Raw genomic sequence first — 21,467 nt, 5'->3', positions numbered from 1 at the left:
AGGTGGCTGGCTGATGTCAGTGGGAAGACTGGGTTATATCTACTCCACCTTGAGAGGGAAAAGGGCTTTGAGAAGTGAAGACTCAGGGCTGAAAAAGGCAGAGGCGAAATCAGCAGAAAACGGCAGCTGACTCGGGGCCTGATGAAGTAGCGGGCTCCTTGCCACTGGAGGGATGCGAGGAGAGGCAGAGGGAGCCACACCTCAGATGACGAGCCGAGTGGGTGACTTTTGAAGTTGCTTTCCTGCCTGGAGCTTCTGCCATATGTCCTCCCTGGTTCTGGGGGCTCTGTCTCTGCCCGTGGAGCTGGTCGCGTCTGGGGCCGCCCCGCCAGCTCAGGCAGCACCTATTTAGGCTGAGGCTGGGATACATCTGGGTCTGCATGTTTCAAGCCCCAAACTCCCCTCCCTCCCTCTCCTCCTTCCTTCTCTCCTATTGCTGTCAGAAGGGGGGTCCCCGCCCCCGTCTGGCCTCTTTCCCCTTCCTGACACGGCCAGGCTGGCCCACAGAGCGCCTCTGTGTCTCTTGTAGCTTGTCTACATATCTGTGTGCGTATCACACGGGTGTGCCTTCGAGTGTGCGTGTTTGCAGGAGAGGCTCAGTCTACCCTCCCCAGGGACTCCCCCTCAGGGCTGTGCCTCAGTGGGCTTGGCACACCTGCCAAGCTCTTCCCCACTTCTGTTCCAGGCTCCGGCTGGGACAGGTGAACCCAGGCTGGCAGGCCTGCCCTTGGAGGTGGGGGAGGTGGGCACCAGCCCAGGGCGCAGGGTCCTACGCTTCTCGCAGGTGACGGGTGCCGCGCGCAGCATCCCTGCCCCGGGGCACGCGCGGGGGCCTTGCCTTGGCCTAGGCCCGGCCTGTGGAGGTTGGCTGGACACAGAGAGGACATTTAAAAAAATAGAGAGAATTTAAGCTTCCCAAAAAAGAGATGGGTAGGGAGAAGGAGGTGATGGAGGCCGAGGTGGGGCTGGGAGGCGAGTGGCTTTCCGAGACTCTGGGTCCCTGGGGTGACACGGTCTCTGTGGGCAGGATACAGCCCTGCCCAGGCTGCGCCCATCTGCCTGCCCGGCTGGCCCAGGAAAGGGCACCGTATGGCTGTGTGTAGAGTCTATGCGGGCGGTGGGGCTGGCTGCGGCGGCCGCAGGCCCACCCCAGGACCCTGGCCCAAGCGTCCATGCAGCCAGCTGGCTCTCAGGAGGCGAAGTAGGAACTCTGCATGGAGTAGAGCCGGTCGATGGGGTTCCCCACGCGGGCCTGCAGGGAGCCCACGTCCGAGGAGCCCAAGAAGCAGTCGCTGAGGCTGGTTAAGGAGGTATCGCTGTCGATGTCATGGAAGATGGAGTCGTTCCCTGAGGGTAGAGGGGGCGTCAGGAGCCAGTGCAGGCTGGGGCTCCTGGGGGCCCTGTTGGCCCTGCAGGCTGTGTGGCCAGAGGTGAGGAGGGACAGGATGGCCTGTGGCGGCAGCGGGGGACCAGAGGTGCTGAGGGCCATGGGTGGGGTCGCGAGGGCGCCCCTGGCGTCAGGAGGAGGCAGGTGGGCTGTGTCGGCAGGGCCTGCCCGGGCCCGGGGGTGGGAGGTGGCTGTCATGGCCCCAGGCCTGCCAGGTCAGGCAGCGGGCGGGGGCGGTGCTGGGGCGGGCGGGGGCTGGGGGCGGCTTACCATAGGGGTTCATGTGGTCACCTGGCATTTGGGGCGGCGTGAGGCCCTGCTGGAAGGGGTCGCTGCTGCCGTAGGGGCTCTGCTCCATGGCCACGATCTGCTGTTGTGGGGGGGCCAGCGGCGTGTAGGAGGCCATCATGCCCTCCATGCGACTCGACAGGACCTCTGGGGACAGAGCACACCTTCACCAACCAGCCCTGTCCACCTGATCCTGGAGGTCCCCCCACCCCGGGAGCCCTCACAGATGTACCTTGGGAGTTCCCACGGACCTCCCTCCCACACAATCCCCCAGTCCAGGGTGCCCACACCATCCCTCTGACCTCCTCCAGACTTCCCCAGGCTGCTTATGGCCTTCCAGGGCCCGTGAGCCCAGGTATCTGACCCCTGGCCCCTTCCCCAGACACACACTGTAGTTCCTCTTCAAAAATCAGTTTATCGAAAGCCACAGACCTCCCCATCCCACCTCCTCCCTTCCTCCAGTGGCCTTGCCCTCCAGGAGCTCACCACCTGGCAGAGACAGACATTAAGCAGCCAGTAATCATTCAACATGTGGGTGCAATGAGCTCCCCGCATCTGGGGGCATTAAGATGGGACCCATGCCCGGGCCAGAGAGCTTCAGGGAAGGCTTCCTGGAGGAAGCCTACCTCTATATGACTTAAAGAAGGCAGCAGGGGTCCAACCATGCTAGGGGGCAGGCATGCCAGGTTGAAGGGCAACAAAGGCAGGGAGGGGAGAAACTGCTGGGTCAGAGCAGGGAGCCTGGTGCACAGGGCTCCACTGTTGAGAACGAGAGAAGGCCAGGGGTGGGGAGGAAGATGGTTCCTTCGGGGGCCCAAGCTGAGTGTGGGTTCTCCCTGAGGCTCTAGGAAGTCAGGGGAGGGTCTCGGCCAGGGAGGGGCAGGCTGGAGGCCGGAGGCAGAGACCACTGAGGAAGCGGAGGGAGGGTCTGGGGTCCCTGTAAGGTGAATGTAGGAATGACAACCCCTGGGAGGAGCATGAGGGACACGGGACAAGAAAACCACTGCCCTACTTGGCAACCGAGCAGATACAGCAAATGGAGGACAGGAAGGGTCAGAGGTGACTCCCGGTTACTGGCGTGGCCACCGGGTACGGAGTGGTGCCATTTGCTGAGATGGGGTGGGGAGGAGGAGGGGGTGTTGTGCGGATGGGGTAGCAGGGTGCTGTGTGGAGTACAGTATGGGCTGTGATGAGCTCAAGGCGGACTGTGGAACATTCCCGGGGAGGCTACATCTCAGGGGCAGCTGGGAACACTGAAAGGTGTGACATAGCTCAGGAGGTGGCTGGGAGACCAGAGACAGTGGCTATAGCCCCAGGAGGCCAGGCTGTCTTGGGAAAGGCGGCAGAGGAGGCAGAGGAATAACAGGGCTCCAAGGCTCAGATGCAGCCGGGGACACTGGCCTGGCCCCGAGTCCTGAGTAGGAGGGGCTGCCCACTAGTGCCCTAGCATCTGCCCTGGAATCCCAGTCTCACCTGGGAACAGGCAGCTCTAGGGCCGCGACTCTACTAGGGCAGTCCCAGGAAGATCTCCGTGCCCTCCCTTCAAGGCTCTGTGTCCCCATGGGGCTTGGGAGGCCAGCCCCGGCCCAAGAAATGGACACGGCATTTTGGCAAAGCCCAGCGTTCAGGGGCCTGGCCACTGCCCTCAAACTGGCTCCTCGTCACTCAGCAGGAGCCCACCCCCAACTCCTCAATGGCTTGCGGAAGCTCTCTGGAGATTTCTCCGGAGACTTCTGCTAAATTGTAGCATGGGCAGTGGGGTGTATGGTCATGTTAAAGGGGCCGGCTTTGCCCCTTACGAACTGAGAGAACCCAGCAAGTCCCTTGGTCTCGCTGAGCGTCGGCGAGCATCGCCGTGACAATGCCCTTCCCCTCGCAGGTCTGTGGGAGTGAAGTGAGGCAGAGCGTGGCCAGCAGTGAGAAAGGTGCCTGTCACAGCGTGAAGGTGAGAGATGGTTGCAGATTTCTGGTTGTTTTTTTGTTTGTTTTTTTTTTAAGTAAGCTCTATGCCCAACGTGGGGCTTGAACTCGCGACCCTGAGATTGAGAGTCACGTGCTCTACCGACTGAGCCAGCCAGGTGTCTCAGATGGCTGCAGTTTTGACTTTGAAAATTCTGCCACCCCTGTGGGCCGCCCACCCTGCCATCCCTCCTCCTGCATCCTGCCCGTGGTCCCCACCGCCTCTCTTGATCTCACCAGGTTCCAAGGTAGCAGTTCCCTGAGCCCTGATCACCCCCCACCCCGCGCCCCCGGAAGGTGTCGGCTGGGGGGCTGGGGGGATCTCATTACCAGAGGCTGAGCCTGGGCCCCAGCGCCCTGGCCCCGGCTCACCTTGGCCCAGCCGCTGGGAGTTCTGCTGTTCCTGCTGCTGCTGGTGCCGCCGTGCCAACTTCTTCATCTGTGGGGGACACAGGTCGTGCCAGTCCCTGCCCCCCTGCCCCCCCCCTCCCCCGTTCATTCCCAGCACCTCCCATCAGGACCCTGTCTTCTGCCCACACCCCTGCTCCATCCCTGCCCAGCGGGGGTAAGCGGCCTCTCACCTTGGCTCTTTGGTTCTGAAACCAGACCTGGACCACACGCACGCTGAGGCCCGTCTCCGCCGCCAGAGTCTCTCGGACCTGCCCGGATGGACGGACACAGATCAGGCCGGGGGTGGGGGTGGGGCGCATGGGGCTTGGGGGAACTGTGGGTTGGCGGGGAGGTTCAGGGAGGTCCCCGTCCCCAGCAAGAGCGGTAGGGGCATTGTCTGGGAGGGCAGCGGGTGTGGGGTGTCAGCCCAGCCCCGCCCCACCCCGGGGGCCCCTCACCTTTCGGCAGGGCTTGGAGGACACCTCAAAGGAGGCCTTGAAGGCTCTTCGCTGCTGCGTGGTGAGGATGGTCCGGGGTCGCTTGGGCCTCCGGGGGTCCTTCCCGTCGTCCCCACTGCCCTTGCTCTGGCTGCCCTGCCCCTTGGCTGGCTTCATGTCTCCATCCTCGTCCTCACTCTTCACTGTGGCGGACATACCCGGCCCATCAGCTTTGTACAAGGGTCTCAGCCTTGTCCCCGTAGGCAATCTGTCGCCTGGCGGGATCCCATTACTTCCAGCCAACACCCGCCAGGGCTGGCTCCAGGGACTCCGGAGACCCCAGCCCAGCACGTCAGCCTTAGAGAAAACTCGTTCCCACTGCCCTCGCCCAAGGCCAGCGGGCCCCAGGACCCAGGGAGAAAACTCTGGGGAACCTTCTTCCTTGAAGCTTCTAGGGACTAAGAAATGTCAGGTGATGACATACCCCAGACATTCTCACACAGGAGTATTCATGACCACAGAATACATACCCCCCCCCATGGAGTTACACACTCAACCACCTGCATATGTGCACGCACACTGGCACGTGGGCCCACGGAGACCTGGGCGCACGCAACTCGAAGACATATTCACACACACACACACACACACACACACACGTGCATGCTCATAGGTGGACACATACAGGCATGCACACACCTGAACAGGGACACACACACACACACACACACACACACACACACACACACAGAAGCACGTGTATTCACCCAGAGACACACCCACACCCACCATGCACACGTGGCCCCTTCCATGCCCCAGAGTTGTGGGCCTCGGAGATGCCAGCCCCGGATGGACACCACGTGCTTCCTGCTGCCCCTGAGTCTGAACTGGCCTTTTCCCAGGCCCGTCTTCCTCAGAGCATGAGCCCCTGTGGAGGGGGTGGATCTCTTCCCTCCAAGAGCCCCTCCCAGGCCTGATAGGAATGGGTCCACGGCACCCGGTCAGTGTCTGCTCTGCCATGAGTCCAGGCAGCCTCCACGGTGCCCTGCCCATGGGTGGACAGAGGGACAGACAGATAGGGGGCTCACTACTTCCTCCAAGGGCCCCCACAGTAACAAAGCTCTTCGAGATGGGCAGGTCTTGTGACCGTGGGCTCTAGGTTACCCTAGGTTGCCCCGGCTCAGCAGACCAGGGTATCTCCTCTCTGCACCCTCTCTTCCAGTCCTCCCCCGCTACCCTGGAATGACACGGCGCCAGCCTTCTCCCTGGCTTTTCCCTTCCAAGACTCATTCCTCCTTTCCCGTACCTGCCCTTCTGCCAGGAGGGCTCTAAGCTGGCACAGTCCTTTTGGAGGCTGGAGCAGAGTAGAGGGGTGCCTTCATCCTGGGAAACAGGGTCTTTCCCTGCACCACCGAGGGCCCCCACCCGGCTGGGAAATGACAGCTCAGGCTGCTGCTCCCCACTGATGAAGGACGCACCAGATCCCTGCCTCTCGGCCACCACCAGCCTGCAGGCCTGGTGCTGGCAGAGACGCCTGTGGTGCTGTGCCATGGCGGGGGCCACGGCAAGGACAAGAGAGGGTGAGGGCGGTGGGCCGGAGAGCAGGGTATGTGCGTGTGTGTGCAGGTGTGTAAACCACAATACAGTGAGCAGGTGGATAAACAGGTGTGTGGCCACACGCAGAGCTGCTCAGTGTGCATGTGAGGTGCGTGCTGGGTCATGCGTGCGCATGTATGCGTGTTTAAGTGGACGTGCACGTGTGTGTTCCTGAGTGTGGGCTTGTGCGTGTGTGGGCATCTAAGCACATGTGTCCGTGTATATATACTCCTGGGCCTGGGTATCCACACATGCATTTTATGTGCTTGTGTGTGTGTGTGTGTGTGTGTGTGTGTGTGTGTGTGGTCATATGCACATACACCGGTGCACAACACACGTGGTAGTGTCCATATGTGCATCTGTGCGCCCGGGGACATGCACACACATTAGTGGCAGGTAACGGCATGCGGTCACGTCAGTGCCACGTGCACCGGATGTGGGTGCACCGTCTGTGTAGCTCAGGTCCTTTGCCGGCAGGGGCCCCTCCCTGCCGCCTGCCCCCCAGCTCCAGCCGTGGCTCACCGGAGTCGGACTCGTCGGGGCTCACGGAGCTGAGCAGGTCCTTCTCCTTCTCGTAGTCACCCTTGCACAGCAGCTGGCCCTCCTTGAGCACAAACTCGTCGCCCTTGCGGAGCTGCCGCTCACACACACAGCAGCAGAAGCAGCCCAGGTGGTACACACACTCCAGTGCCCGCATCACAAACTCCGTGGGGGCGATCTTCTCCATGCAGCCGCTGCACTTGGCTGCGAAGAGCCTGCAGGGGTACAATGTGGGCACATTGGCTAGGCTCGGGGGTCCCTCCCGGAGGCCACTGCCCATCCAGGGCTGGCCTCTCCCTCCTGCCACCCTGGCCTTCCACCCCAGGCAGGAGAGGCCCACCCTGGGCACAGAGCCAGACAGCGGGAGGCCCTGCAGCCCTCCTCCACTGGCTCCCAGGGCCCTGGTGGCCCCAGGGTGGGCGCTGGGCATCCTGCCCAGAGATGCGCTCCCTAGGTGTGTCAGCTCAGGGTCTTTCCTGCTCAGAGATACAGTGGCCACTAGAGGGCAGAGCACAAGGTCGGCCTTAACCTTCTCCGAGAGCCAGGTGGTTCCTGCCCTGAAAAGGGCAGGCTGGTCTACCCTCACCCCAGAACCTGCTCCGCTTCCTCCTTGCTTGCCCCTCTCTCCCACATCCAAGCAATCCTTGGCCTCGTCCAACTCACCACCCAAGCGAGGCCCCTCCTCTCCTGCCTGAGCAGCTGCCCTAGTCCCCATCCTGGGCTCCTGGCCCCTCTGACCCTTCAAACTCACCCCCCAGGATGAGAGCCAGAGGGAGCTGTCTGCAACACACATCTGCTCATGCTGTTTCCCTGCTCCACGCTCTTCCGTGACTCCCTGGTGCCTCAAGGCCCTTTACATCCTGCCTCTCTCTCTGTCTTTGCTCCCCCAGGCCATGGCCCCGTGCAACAGCCTGCAGTTTCTCCAGGCCACCTTCACACTGGCCTTTCAACATGTTCCTTCTCTGCCCCTCAGCTGAGCTGACACCTGCTTATGCCTCATTTCAGCTTAAGTATCTTTATCACACGCAGAAATTCACTGAGCATGTACAGTGTGCCAGCCGCTGTTCTCGGCACTCTGTAGGCAGAAATGCATTTAATCTTTGCAACAACGCTGTGAGACAGGAGCGAACACGGATCCCATCTTAGTGATAGGGAAACTGAGGTGCCGAGAGGCGGAGTCACTTGCTCAGGGTCACATGGTAATAAGTGATGGGGCCGACTCGGAGCCTGGGCCTGATCCAGCCCCTCCACGACGAAGCGGACCCAGCTTCCATCTCTGGAGACAAAGCCAGGCAGGGGTCTCCATGCCTCCAGCCAGCATGGGCAGAAAGGTCTGAGCAGCACGGCCCCTCCCCTGCCCTCACCTACTGACCGCTCCTCCCGGCTCCCCCCTCCCCGTCACGTGCCCTGCTCTGTGGGAACTCAGCCTCAACAACACTTTGATGGAAAAATTTATGAAGAATCAAATTATTGCTGCTGGGAGGGAATTAAAACCATTTTTCATTCCCCACGTCCCTGGGCCACGTCTGCGGGCGCCACCCTGGGAGCGCTGTGCACATCCCATCCCTCTTTATGGCCCACCATCACAGGCACGGATTACAGCTGCAATTCTCTACTAATCGGTTCTGGAACAGAAACGGCCATAAATGCAAGGCACTCGGCCTGCCTCCCTTCCCGGGGCTGCCATCAGCACCGCCCACGACGAGCGAGTGGGGCGCGGTGGACGGGGCCAATCCGAGGTCTGCCTGCTGCCCTGGCACTGGCCAGGACACTCAAATTGGGGGCATCCCCAGCAACCCCGTGCCACCCGCCTCTGTGCTACTGAGCGGGCTCCTACTCATCCTGCAGTGCCCAACTCCAAGGCCACCTCCTCTGGGAAGTCTTCTTTGATGTCCCAGTCAGGGAAAGTAGCCTCCTATGTGCTCACCTGAGATTCCCTCAGGCCTCGGTTCCCTCTACTGTGAAACAGAGATGTCAACAGGACCTCCCTCAAAGGGCTGTTGTCAGGAGTCAATGATACTGAGCATGTAACTTGGTAAATGAATATCATATCACAGTGACTGCACATGTCAGCTTCCAACTCTTATAGGGGTTCCAAAGGCAGGACCTGGTCCTACATGATCCTCAAGGAGGGCTTGGTGAGTGTTTGCAAAGCAGGTGAGTGAAGGCTTGGGGTGGGCTGAGGCTCAGGCCAGGCTGTCAGCTACAGGCAGCTGGGGCCCCACTAGCCCACATAGTACGTGGCTTTGCAAGGGGAACATGAGCTGGATTTCAGCTCCGATTTGGCTCTTTGGCTGGATTCCTTTCTTCAGGGTACAACCTACCCAACTGTCCATGGCAGCCTCAAGCAGAGGCCCCTAGTAATCTGTCTGGGTGTCCAGCTCTGCCAAGGTGCTGGGGAAGGAGCCACGTTTCCACAACTTGGTGCTCTGACGTGGAGGATGCTTCTGCCCTGGCCCCCTCACTGTCCCTCTGTCCCCTCCCCACACTTCGACCTCCTGATCTAGGTGCCATGCTAAGTTCTGCAGCCTGGCCCCAGTGGCCTATGAGCAGACAGGCACCGGCTGCATCTCTGTGCCGGCATGGCAGGGCCGGGGTCCCAGGCCAGGGTCGGCACACCTTGGGCGTCTCCCAGATGGGAGGCCCTCTTAGGTAGGGGAGGAGGGCAGTAGGAGAGGTGACCCGCATTTGCAGGCACTGCCACCATGCAAGCTGCATTCAGAACATCCGTGCTAATGCCTTGGCAGCAGGGGGTCGATTGCTACTTTCTCCAAACTCATCAACACAATCTATTATTAATACTTCTCCAAAGGCTCAGTGCCGCCATTACGGAGGCAGCGCCAGCCACTCGGGGCATCATCTGTTATCTAGATTGCAAAAACTCGGGATATAAAACAAACTGCGCACACTTTATAAACGGAATGTGCCATCCTTTTGGTCTCCAAGCATCTCTCCACCCAATAAAACATCAGGGGGGGATGCATGAAATACTCGCTCCCAATTATGGGGCTGCCTTTGTCTACGGGAGCCGGAGCGAGCGCTACGAACGCATGTGTGGGAGGGGTTGGGGACACCAGCGGGGTCCCCTCCTCTCTGTGAGCCTCCCTCCTGCCCTCGACCCCTCCCGTCATGAAGGGCCGGTGGAACGGGCCATTGAGAAGCAGTCCCAGCCACAGGCAGTGGCAGTGGCACTGGATGGACTTGGTTTCAACGCTCAGTTCCACCACTTCCTGGCTAGTGACTGCACAAGTAATTTCTGCTCTGAGCCTCAGTTTACTGATCTGTATAATGGGCTCAACAACACTGCCCGCTTCTCCATGTGAAGATGCAGCGAGTTTTCAGTGTAAAAGCCGTGAACATAGAGGGGGAGGTCAGTGAGCTGAGCAGGCCTTTTGAGGCCAGGAGTGGGCCTCTCCGGGAATGCCGCACAGAGGCTGCAAATACCGACAGAGATAGAGTTGCTCTGGCTGAGAAGCTCTGAGCCTTCCTGCCCCACAGGGGCCCTGAAACCTGATGCAGAAGAAAGGCCCTGCCAGCACCCGAGGAGCCCAGGTCATGATCTCAATCCCGACTCAGCCACTCACCGTCTCTGTGACCTGGGGCAACTCTGGGTCTGTGTCCTCACCTGCAAGACGGGGACAATAGTTCTCACTCCCCAGAACTGTGCAGGGGGGTTCCAGATGGGTGTACTTCTGTTACCACACTTGGGCCAACAAGCTAGGATGGGGCAGGCCTGGGGGTGTGAGGGGATGGTGGGGGTGCCATGGAGAGGCTCTGAAGCTCTGGTTCCACCTGTGGCTTCCCCTCCAGCTGTCTGGCCCTCTTGGTGCCAATCCCCTGACCCAGGCTCTTCCCCCAGTCTAGAAGCTCCAAATCCAGAGGGCACCTTTATGACCACACCACAGACACACAGGCTCACTGGCAACCCACAACCCCACTGTCCATGTAAACTGCCAATCCTTTCCCCCTGCTGTCCCTAGTGTCTAGAACACCATTCCTCCCACTCCCAACCTCTGACAACCCAACACCTGTGTATTCTGAAGGATTTAGCTTAGATAGCCCTTCCTCCAGGAAGCCCCCCTTCTTCTCTCCAGTCTCAGATATCCACCTCACTGAGTTGCTCATCCTCACACTCCCTCCCCATTGTAGTATTTATCCTGAGGACTCCACTTGATCAGTTTCCCAGTCCACTTTCCCCAGGATCACCTGTCTTCCGGGCTGAGCACAAGGCCCTGTGCTCTAAGGCGAGCAACAAATGTTTGTGGAATGAACACTGAACCAACCAATACAGTCCGGTCCCGCCTGTGAGGTAGGGCAACTTGGTCCCCAGCCCCAACCCAGTCCGATGGGGGCACCCACCACCTGCCCTGGGAAGACAGTGTTTGTGCTGGGGGGCGGGGAGGGTACTGCTGAGGCGGGCAGCCCAGGGTTCTACCCTGGCTCCGTAACTTTTTCCCAGTGTGAATTTGATCAAGACATTTAACCTCTCTGAGCCTCAGTTTCTTCATTTAAGAAACGGGAATGGTGGTACCTACCTACAGGGTTGTGAGAAGGCCCTATTGCACGTAAAGCCCTTGGCCCTATGCTAGCATGAAGAAGGCACCCCACAGAACTGCCATCTGCCTTTCTCTTGTTCCTTATTGTCCTTATTGTCGCCCTCACCGGGTCTCCGCCACTCCTGGGAGCAGCTTTCCTGACACCAGGTTTACAGGTCCCAACCAAACCTCCCTGTCATGACCACCCTGGGTTCCCTGGGTCCTTCTAGCTTCTGTCTGGCCTGAGCTGGACAGAGCACTCCCGGCTCAGTTCTCTGTGTGCCTGTCTCACCAATGTGAATGAACTCAATTACCATCACCTGCATCACCTCATTAAGCCCTTGAAGAACCCTAAAAGGAAGACACTGTTTCCATTCCCATTTTACAGAAGAGCACACGAAAGTGCAGAGGGCAGGTTCAAGGTCACATGAGTCACAAGGTCACAAGCACCACCATATACTCCCTCCATGCTTTGTGCATTCAAGTATACCCAAGTGCATTCAAGTGCATTCTGCCCATCATTCACCCTTGTCCTTTGCTGGGGGTGCCATTCCCATGTCTGTCTGCCCTCAGGGCTCTGAATGCCCCAAGTTCTTATTACTCAGCATTGGCCCAGCACCCAGCAGGTGCAGCTGAGTGGGTTTCTCTTAAACCAAACTGAACATCTCCCCATCACAAACACATCCTCCCTCCGCCAGGATCATCTGTGATTTTGGAGTAAGAAATTCCCTTTTTAGGGACGTCCTTCCCTTGAAGAGTCCCTGGCTATGAGAACACATCTCCATCTCCTCTGAGTTTTTATTGGTTTATTTGTTTAACGCTCAATTTATTAAATTCATGAAGCTAATAAAACTCTGAAAACCAATTTTTTTCTGGAGCATTTAAACATGGATTACAAATCTGATTAATTAATTTCTCTTAAGCCACTGACAACTGCAGAGAGGCAATGCAGTATATCTGATTCTTTTACCTCCAATAAAACTGGCTTCCTAACGTCCTGGGGACCCTCCAGCCTCTCCTTGCAGGTTTTCAGCCCCAGGTCTCAGACTCCAGAAGCATGTGCATTAGGCTTGGAATCTTGGCTCTGTCACTTCCCAGCACAGGAACCACACACAAGCCTCTTCTCTCTGAGCCTCAGTGGCCCCATCTGTTCAATGGGGATAATGGCTGGGCACCGTGAGGCAGGCACCTCATCATTTCTTCAAGACTTCTGGCATCTGCTCACCACCCTCGAGGAATGGAGGCCCCTCTGTCTCCTCCTCACTATTCTGCCATTCCCATACCCCAACGCTGCATTCTACAGTTTATGCAACCCCTCACTGGGTCCTCAGTCTCAGAGTGCCCAACAATTTCAGGGCAAGTCCAAAGGCCTCATCATGGCACTCAAGGCCCTACTCCAGCCCCGTCACACCTGGCTTCAGATCCTCTGCTCCAGCTGCCAGGGTTCTCGTTGCTCCCTGGAAACAAGTCCTTCCTGCCTCCTTAACACTTAAAATTCCATCTGCCCCCAAAGCCTGTCTTCTTTCTGCCTTTTGCTTCTTGTTGAACTTCTCTTCATCCTTCAAGACCCAATTCCAGGCTGGAAGACCCATCCGTCCTCTGTGAAGCCTTCCCTGAGACCCAGATATTTGTGTGTCTGAAGCCCTCACTGACCCAGAAATCAGACACTGGGTCTAATTCACATGCACCCATCCCACCCTGGGTTCTGGCATTGAGGACGTGACTAGGGAGTGTTTGTTGAATGAATGAATAACCTTATGAGAAATGAAATGGGCAGCGCAGGTAGGACATGAGAACATTGGATACTCTGCTTCCAGCAGTTTGAGAATGCCACCAGGTAGCAAGACAAGTGAACTCACTGCTCTCGTCCCATGACCCCCTATACAGCCCGGAGTCCAAAATCCGAACTTCTATGTTGGTTAAGTTTTTTACACACCTCCTGTTGGGCTGGAGTCCAACTGTGCCCTCGTCCCTAGTATACAGGGAAAGCCCTGGAGTGGGAGGGCCATGCCAATATTAAATGACTCCCCTGACCATAAGTGACCGGGCAAGGCCTGGACACCTAGATCAAGGTGCGCCAATCCATTCTCTGTCCCACGTCCCTATCTCCTGCTCACCAAGAGCTTTCTGGCTGCCCCCCTGGGCTTAGAGGTGTACTTTCCACATCTCTGGCACCAGCTAAGCGGCCCTGGGCCACTCTTCATCCCTTTTTTGAGATTCAGTTTCCTCTTCTGTGAAAAGGGGGTATTGATCTTTCCCTCACCCGGTGATTGAGAATCGGTGAGTTTTAACCTGTGTGAGGGGGTCTAGCCCAGTGCCTGGCACAGAGGGCATCTTGGCAAGTGTGCCTCTCACTCCTTCCCCAGTCTGAGTCTCACGATGGTGCTGGGACACGGGCTCTGGAACCTTCTCTTCCTCACCTCGAATTTCATCATGAAGCCCTCAATCACATCCTTGGGTCCGTACTCTCCCCATCTGTCTGTGCCTCTGAGGTGTATAGGCTTCTGTCAGATCCTTACCGAGGGCCACACTGGGGACCAGGCAGATTTGGGCCTGGTTTGCTTTAGGGTCTCTCCAGGCCCAAATCCCACAGTGCCTGGAAACTCTCCCTCCATGGGGAGGGAACCATAGCCCTCTGGCCCACTGGCTATACCTTCTCACGTTCACCCAGCAAACACCCAGGGAGGCTGACTTTGAAGCTCTGAGCTCTCAAGCTCATGCAAGATGCTTGAGGAAAGAGGCCAAATCTGGTCCCATGGGGGCTGACACAGCATGACAAGTGCCTTGACAGGGTACACGTGGCAAGCTGGGGGGCACAGAAAGTCATGATGGTTAACCTGGAAGAGGTCTGAGGACTTTCTGGAAAAGCTGGCATGACACACTGGTTCTGAAGGCAGAAGGAATAGTCTGAAGAGTCTGAATCCCAGCTCTGTCACTTACTGTCTGACCTTGGGGCAAGGACCACGGTCCCCACCTTACAGGCAATCACTAGGATGTGTTGAGCCTCTAGGTGCCACAGGTCCTTCAGAGGCTCGTGGGGAGGATCCCAGGATGGAGTGGTCGCAGAGCGCTTAGGGCAGGCTCGTCTACAGTAAGCGTTCCAGTAGGGGGCCGACATCATTATTGCTCTAGGGCTGTGATGTCTATGATGATGCCCGTTAAGAGATGAGCTGGAGTTCAGGGGGGAGTGCCCAGGGGACAGGACCCTAGACACCCTTGGGGGCCCAGCTGCGGCCGCCAGAGTTTGCCTGTCACTTGGAGGAGCCGATGGGGTGAGAGCAGGCAGAGGGAGCCGCCTGGCCTCCTCCCTCCCGACTCGTTGACATCTCCCCCACGTGCCTGCCGCGTCCTTATCATTCCGGGCGTAGCTGTTTTTTATTTTGAGACAAAAAGGGGCCTGTTGATGGGGATCCAACTCAAACCAGCTGCAAACATCTGCTTTGATGCGGCGGCGGCGGGCCAGGCGGGCGGCGGGAGCCGCAGGCAGGGGCCCCGGTGCGCGCGTCAATCACGCGGCTGGAATGCGCGGCGTGGCCGGGCGCTCGGACCGACGGCCGCCGGAGCGCGGGCCTCGCAGGGCCTCTCCGTAGCCTCGGCGCGCCGGGGCCGGGCCTGCAGCGAGGGCTGCCCCGGAGCTTCCTGCGGGCGCGCAGACCCAGCTGTGCCGGCCGCCGGCTCTGAGGCCCTTTGATCCGGGCCTCGGGCACTGTCGGGAGCACACCCCCTCCCCCGCCCCCCTCCCTGGCCGGGGCTGGAGGTCACGGGCCAGGGGCAGGGAGGGACGCGGGCCCAGCCAGGAGCCCCCAGGTACCATCCAGGGGCCAGCCTGGCCAGACACACATTCGGTGAGTGCACACACATTTATTAGTGCCTACTGTGTGCCAGGGACTGTCTAGAGGCTGGAGATAGAGCAGTGAGCCAAATGCACTGTCCTTCCCACCCCCATCCCCACTCCCAGCTTCCATTCTAATGGGTGAGGGGACAGGCAACAGATAAACCCGTAGCACTTAGAGTGTAATAACTGGTGACAATACGATGAAGAAAAATGAGCGGGGAGCGCAAAGAGGATGGCCAGGGCTTTTAGGAAGGACAGTCAGAGGCCTTGCTGAGATACCTGGGCCGGGATGGGGGTGGGGGGAGTTTCACAACAGAGGAAACAGCAAATGCAAAGGCCCTGAGGCTGAGTGTATCAGGTGTTGGAGAAGTGACAAGAAGGCCCTCATGGCTAAAGCAGGTGAGTGACAGGAATGGGGGGGGCGGGGGGGGCACTAAGATGTGCGGATAGAAGCAGGGGGCGTATCTTATGGGCCTTTGACTTTGTGGGAGGGTTCTGAGCAGAGGGGGTATGAGATCTGGCTGACATTTGAACCAGATTCCTCAGGCAGCTGTGTGGAGGAGGGGGTGGGAGCAGGGGGATGAGTTGGGAGGTTATCTCAATAATCTGGGCAAGAGATAATTGTCTGCTCAGACCCAGGGAGGTGCTGAGAAGCAGTCCGACGTGGGATGCGTTTTGCAGGTAGACAGGGACACCAGAGGATGGGCAGAGAAAGGATGGACACATGACCTGGGGGCCTATACAATGGGGAAGGATGGAGTTGCCATTAAATGAAATGGAGACAGAGACCAGGTGGAGGAGGGGAGAATGAGGAGGGTAGTTTCGGACACATTGTGTGTGAGCTGCCTTCTAACAGGCACGTGGATGCATCTAGGGGGCAGCTGCATATATGAGTCTGGAGTTCAGAGAGAGGCCCCGGCTGGAGATGCTGTTTGAGAGTTGCCAAGACAGACAGACAGACAGACAGACACACACACACACACACACACACACACTCTCCTAAGAGTCAGTTGCTGTGTGCACACGTCTTGGCATCTGATAACTGGCCTCACCTTTGGGGCTATGACCCCTGCAGTGGGTAGAAGCAAGACCTAGCCTCTGCCTCAGGAGGCTATTTTCCATCGGGGGTACTGGAGCTTCTCTGGGGATCAGACCTCTCCTAGTGACTTCAGGGAGAGACAACGTTGCCGGGCAGGGCAGGTGGAAGGCAGGGCATCATCCCATCCCTCCGGCCATCCTTCCACATGCCCCTCCCTGCCCTGTAGCCTGGGCCAACAGTAGTCAGAGGGTCTGTGGGCTCCAGGCCAGGCCCCAAGCTAAGGGCTTTACCTGTGTTACTTTTACTAACCTTTGAGTTGAAGGAGTTGAAGCTCCTCCCTCTTTTTGCTGCCCTTCACTGATGAATTCAATTCACTGATGATTTTCTTCATCATTCTTCCACCTAACATTCGTTGAGCACCTACTATGAGCCAGGCCCTGTGCTGAGCTCATAGTAGGAGGCTTCTCCTCCTACTGGCTCATCAGACCCCTCTGAGCTGATCTCGGGTTCCCTTCACCGAGTCAATGGCTCCGGGGTGCCAAACCCAGCAGTCATAGTCACTGTTATTACTTACTAAAATGTACTATCTCCTACATGCCAGGCCCTGTGCCTTATTTGCACTGACCCATCCCCCATTAGACCCCTTACAGGCAGGCACTGCCACTCTCTTTCCACAAAGGAGGAAAGTGGTGCTCAGAGAGGGTAACACAGCCGCTCAGCATCAGAGCTGGGATCGAAGCTGGGCAGTGGGGCTCAGGGCTCTTGCTCATTCTCCCTGCATCATTGCATGGCTTCCTGGACCTCCCTGTGCTTGAGTCCCTATCCTGCCTCAGCCTCCACCTCCCTGCCCACCACTCGGAATGGCTGTGCACTTGCTCTGTTAGCTCAGAGCTGCTGGGCCCATGACCTGGGCTGAGAGGTTACAGAGGCCAGGGGCTCACATGCAGGCGGAAGAGGAGAGACTACACCACGGGACGCAGAGGCCTTTGGATTTCTCTCCGGGGTCCCGAGTGGTCAGAATAGACCAGGCCCACAGCCATGTACCCAGCCATGTACCCACGTACCCAGGGCTGCCAGATCCAGGGCAGGGCCTGATGGAAGTGCAACACTGAGGGAGTGGTGGGGGTGGAGAGAGGGAGGGGGCAGGGCTGGAGTCATGGAAGGCCTCCTGGAGGAAGTGGCAATAAGGAATGCAAAGGATCGAAAGGGAGAAGTGGTCAGGCTGGGGTGGGAACAGTAGTGTGCCTGATTCCAAAGTCTGAACTCTGCCCCCTAAACAGGGGCAGAGAAGCAGGGAGACAATTCTGCAAAGGAGAGGTTGAAAAAAAGCAAAGGTATGAAGAAAATGGAGGCCATTTCCAGGGTTAAGGAGACAGTGGGTCAGTCATGTTGGAAGTGAGAAAGAAGGGTCAGCTTGCTAGCCTCAAACGTTGGGCTAAAGAGAACAAGTCAGGTTTCTTTTGTTCCCACTTACTCATCCATCCATCCACCCACTCACTCACATAGTCACTAAGCCTACTATCCATCCATCTATCCAAGTATTCATCCATCCATCCATCCATCCACCCACCCACCTGCCCAACTATCCACCCATCTCCCACTCAGCCACCCTCTCAGTCCATCCAGCCACTGCACCCATGTACGCAATCAACCATCCAACACACATTCGGGCCCTTGCTCTGTGCCAAATCTCTGCTTGAGAGCAGAAACTGCCTTCTAAGGCTTTCGCTGTAAGACTCGTTGATTCTGTAAGCACTGACCAGACGCGCTGTGCTAGGTGATGAGGAATCAGTGGGGAACAAGACACAGGGGCACTTTTCCTCAGTGAGCTCCTGGTGTAACGGGGAAGAGGTTTTTCCAAGGGAAAGGAGGTCTCAGAAGGAGAAGCCCAAGGAACCACTGGACAGCCTAACGCTGACTAGCTGACGTTTTGGCCCCATCATTCTGACCCCAAGGATTTGGACCTTCTAGATGCAGCCCACAGCATTTTAATTAGGATTATAACGACATTGATAAACTTCCTTTGAGAAAGTGTTTTCTGGAACGAACTCCATTAAGACAATTTAATTTTTTGATCAATTTTCTTTCCGGTGCCGTTAAATAATTTACAACTTTTTCCTTTGCCATTTTTATTTTCCTGAACTTATTTTCATTGAGATAAATTATTTCCCATGAAGAATTTTCAATAAAGTTTTGCTCTACCATCAGGTCTGTGCTACAATTGCATCTTCCTGATTAGCAAGATCTGACTCTGGTGAATCTGTAGCCGGTGACGCGGATGACCATGGGTGGTGTCACCGTTGCCAGCTGTATTTAGTGCTGGTTAATTTACCTAGTCAACACACCCCCCAGGCTCAGGTAGGGTGGTTTTCCACGTTACCAACAAAATGACCAAAGTTTACGACCACACGTTTTATCAGGCCGTCAATGAAAACACACTCAGGGTCAAAACCATGGGGTCAAGACAGACTTGTGGGTGTCAATGTTGGGTGCAAATGTCCAGCTTCAGCTGGGACCCCATAGAATGAGTGTGCTCCTTCTTGCCCTTCAGAGACTCAAAGACAGTGACCCCTCCCTTGACATCTCCTTCTCCAGGTTAACCCCCCTGCCCACGTTCCACACTCTGGTCATGAGCTTGAGTTTGTCCAAATAGCCCTTAAAGCCTAGCAGCCAGCTACTTGGTCCTCCAGGGGCAAGAAGAACCATAGCCTCCCTTGTTCCCCACCCTATACTCCTCTTAATGTAGCCAGAGATATAACATTAACTTTGTCAGCCCAGTCATTGAGGGCCTCACTGCCCAGTCTCTCTCATGAGCTCTGGACTAAGTCCTGCCACACCCCACAACCAACCTGTCCTCTTGCAGTCAAGTTTTTGACCCCTACCCTAGCTAGCTCTACCCTAGCTACTAAATGTCAAACTCACAGGAACCAGACCAGCCCTGTGCTCAGAGCTTCACATGTAGCCCACCCCCTAATGTAGGGGCCTCCCATGTAGGTGGACCTCATGGCCACCCTGGCAGGTAAGAGTCCCTTGCTTACACAGGTCACCCAGCTGATCAGGTAGAGCCAGGGCCTCATCCCAGGTTAGCCTGGCTGGTAACCACCACATTGGTACCTGCCTGGAGGCTGGGAAGGTGGTTGGAGACAGGGGAGCAAATGCCCCAGCGGGTTGGGAGCCTGAGACCTGTGTGTGCCAGGACAGAATCACAGTGGGAGATTAACCTGAGAAGTGGGTGCCCCAAGGCAGCAGGACTCAAGGCTAGTGGGAGGCAGGAGGAGAAATTCTTCTGTAAGAGGAAGCCCTTGGAGGTGTGGCTGGCGTTATTTCGTACCCACAGCCAGACGCTTCGACAGGGAGTAAGAAGAGGCTCTGGGAGAACGCCTCCTTGGGTCTCTGAGCTCCGGCGCTCCCGGAGGGTCAGGGCCGAGCGCCTGGGCTGGGCACCGCCAAGCACGGCCGCTTGCGGGGTGCCCGCCCGCCCGTCCGTTTAGTAGGTAACTGATCGCCCCGCGCCCCGCCCCAGCCGCCCGCCACCCGCCCGAGCTGCTTAATCACCGCCCGCCCGGCCGCATTAGCATAGTAATGGCCTTTAAATTGAGCCTCTTTGTTTTTTAATTAAGCTCCCAGCAGGTACAGAGAAGAGCGATTATTGAGGAAGCTGCCAGCGCTAATCGCCCGCAGTCATTTGACAATTAAAAAGCGCCCGGCTTTAACCCTTTCCCCGCGCCCGCAGCAGTTCCCCCGGCATTTATCCGGCACCGACTGTGTGCGCGCCTTCCCGGTAGGATTCGGGGACCCCGCCCCTAGTAACTCCGAGAGGTCTCTGCCAATGACTCCATTTTGCTGAGAAGCAAACCGAGGCGCAGAGAAGAGAGGTAATTTGCCCAAGACCGCAGCTAGAGCAGGGGGCAGGAGGGATTGGCAGACAGATTGCTGGAGAAATACAGTTGCTTGGGCTCGTTTGGAGCACCGTCCACCTTGGGAATCTGGCAAAAGCCTTCTTGCTCTTCAAGGCCTGGGTGGGCACTCCCCACCCCATGGCAACAGCCCCCTCCTCGGAGTTCTCAGGGCAGCCTCTCCTCCCTGCTGGTTCACCCATTCCCCAGACACCGTGTGTCAGGCTCAGTGCTGGGCACTGGGGACAGCTATGACCATGAGGAGGGAGACAGGAAACAGGAAAGCAAGGCACAACCAAGGGGCGTCTGGGTGGCTCAGTCGGTTGAGCGTCCGACTTCAGCTCGGGCCATGATCTCTCAGTCCGTGGGTTCAAGCCCCGCGTCGGGCACTGTGCTGACAGAGCCTGGAGCCTGCTTCAGATTCTGTGTCTCCCTCTCTCTCTCTGCCCCTTCCCTGCTCCCGTTCTGTCCCTCCTTCTCAAAAAGAAATAAACATTAAAAAAATTTTAAAGAAAAAGAGACAACTGCTCCTGATCCAGTCCAGCCTGGGAGGCGGGGGCGCATCAGAGAAGACTTTCCTGAAGACAGGTTTGGGCATAGACAGAGGAGGGAGAAGCAGCCAGACCAGGATGGGAAGCGATGGACAGACCAGGTAGCAGAGGAAACAGTGAATGCAAGGGCCCAGAGACACGACCAGAATTAACCAGAAATAAACAGTGCAGAGGGTGCGTGTGGAACCCGAGGAAGCTGAAGAGTGGCCGGAGCCAGTTTGGGGTGCAGGCCTTCTTACACCACTTACAAAATGTGTTCTTTAAAGAAACAATTGAATTTATTTTTGAATAGGTAACGCATCGCATGGTTTAATATTCAAATGTACAAAAACGTGTTGGCTGAGGTCTCCTCCACCCCGTCACTAGCCATTCAGGTCTCCTACCCAGAGGCAACCAAAGTCTACCATTCAAGTCCCCTTCTGAAAATATGCAAGAATAGGTAACACATACATAAACCTGTGTGTATACGGTATTCCCCTCCCCCAACTTTTTTTAGTGAGGACTGGTTGGGCGTTTGCCCACTTTTCTTTTCCTTCCTTCCTTCCTTCCTTCCTTCCTTCCTTCCTTCCTCCCTCCCTCCCTCCCTCCCTCCCTCCCTTCCTTTGCATACACACCAATTAAAACTGTTCCTCATGAACCCACCCTCCCACTCACATGGTTGGTGAGGATTCCATGTCTGGCCTGGAGCACCTCCTTTTACAGCATCTGGCAGTTCTATTGTATGGGCAAACCCTAACTTATTTAACCCCTGTCCTGTTGATGGCCTTGTGGGCCATTTAAAGGATTTTTGTCTTAATCTCAAGAGCCACGGGAAGCCATTGAAACGTTTTAAGTGGGGAGTAGCTTGAGCGATTTACATTTTTAAAAGATCACTTTGGCTGCGGAGCAGGGACCAAGGGTGGGGGAAGCGCAGAGTGGAATCGGGAAGAGCAGCCAAGAGGATCGCTGTCGGTGCCCTGCAGGTGAGAGGCGCAGGGGGGCCCGGGCGGGGCTGCAGGAGTGGGAGAAGAGGTA

General features: G+C 57.2%; 1 protein-coding gene across 2 annotated transcripts in view; it reads right to left on the bottom strand.

Moving 5' to 3' along the window:
* Positions 1-541: 541 nt before the first annotated feature.
* Positions 542-21,467, bottom strand: part of LMX1B (LIM homeobox transcription factor 1 beta) — an 80,182-nt gene continuing 59,256 nt past the window's right edge. Inside the window, exons 3-8 of one of the 2 annotated variants that reach the window (XM_040482334.1) lie at positions 6,580-6,812; positions 4,483-4,664; positions 4,216-4,293; positions 4,007-4,073; positions 1,658-1,822; positions 542-1,347 (exon numbers count right to left, since the gene is read on the bottom strand). In XM_040482334.1, coding sequence (XP_040338268.1) covers positions 1,190-1,347; positions 1,658-1,822; positions 4,007-4,073; positions 4,216-4,293; positions 4,483-4,664; positions 6,580-6,812 — 883 coding nt within the window. In that variant the 3' untranslated portion in view covers positions 542-1,189. The remainder of the gene's footprint in view (positions 1,348-1,657; positions 1,823-4,006; positions 4,074-4,215; positions 4,294-4,482; positions 4,665-6,579; positions 6,813-21,467) is intronic. The other variant, XM_040482335.1, reaches the window with a different exon arrangement.

This window comes from Herpailurus yagouaroundi, unplaced genomic scaffold (assembly GCF_014898765.1).
Source record: "Herpailurus yagouaroundi ecotype Mexico unplaced genomic scaffold, PumYag 160, whole genome shotgun sequence".
Taxonomy (NCBI): domain Eukaryota; kingdom Metazoa; phylum Chordata; class Mammalia; order Carnivora; family Felidae; genus Herpailurus; species Herpailurus yagouaroundi.
The sequence above is the reverse complement of the archived record's forward strand: the minus strand, read 5'-3'. Positions and strand labels throughout refer to the sequence as shown.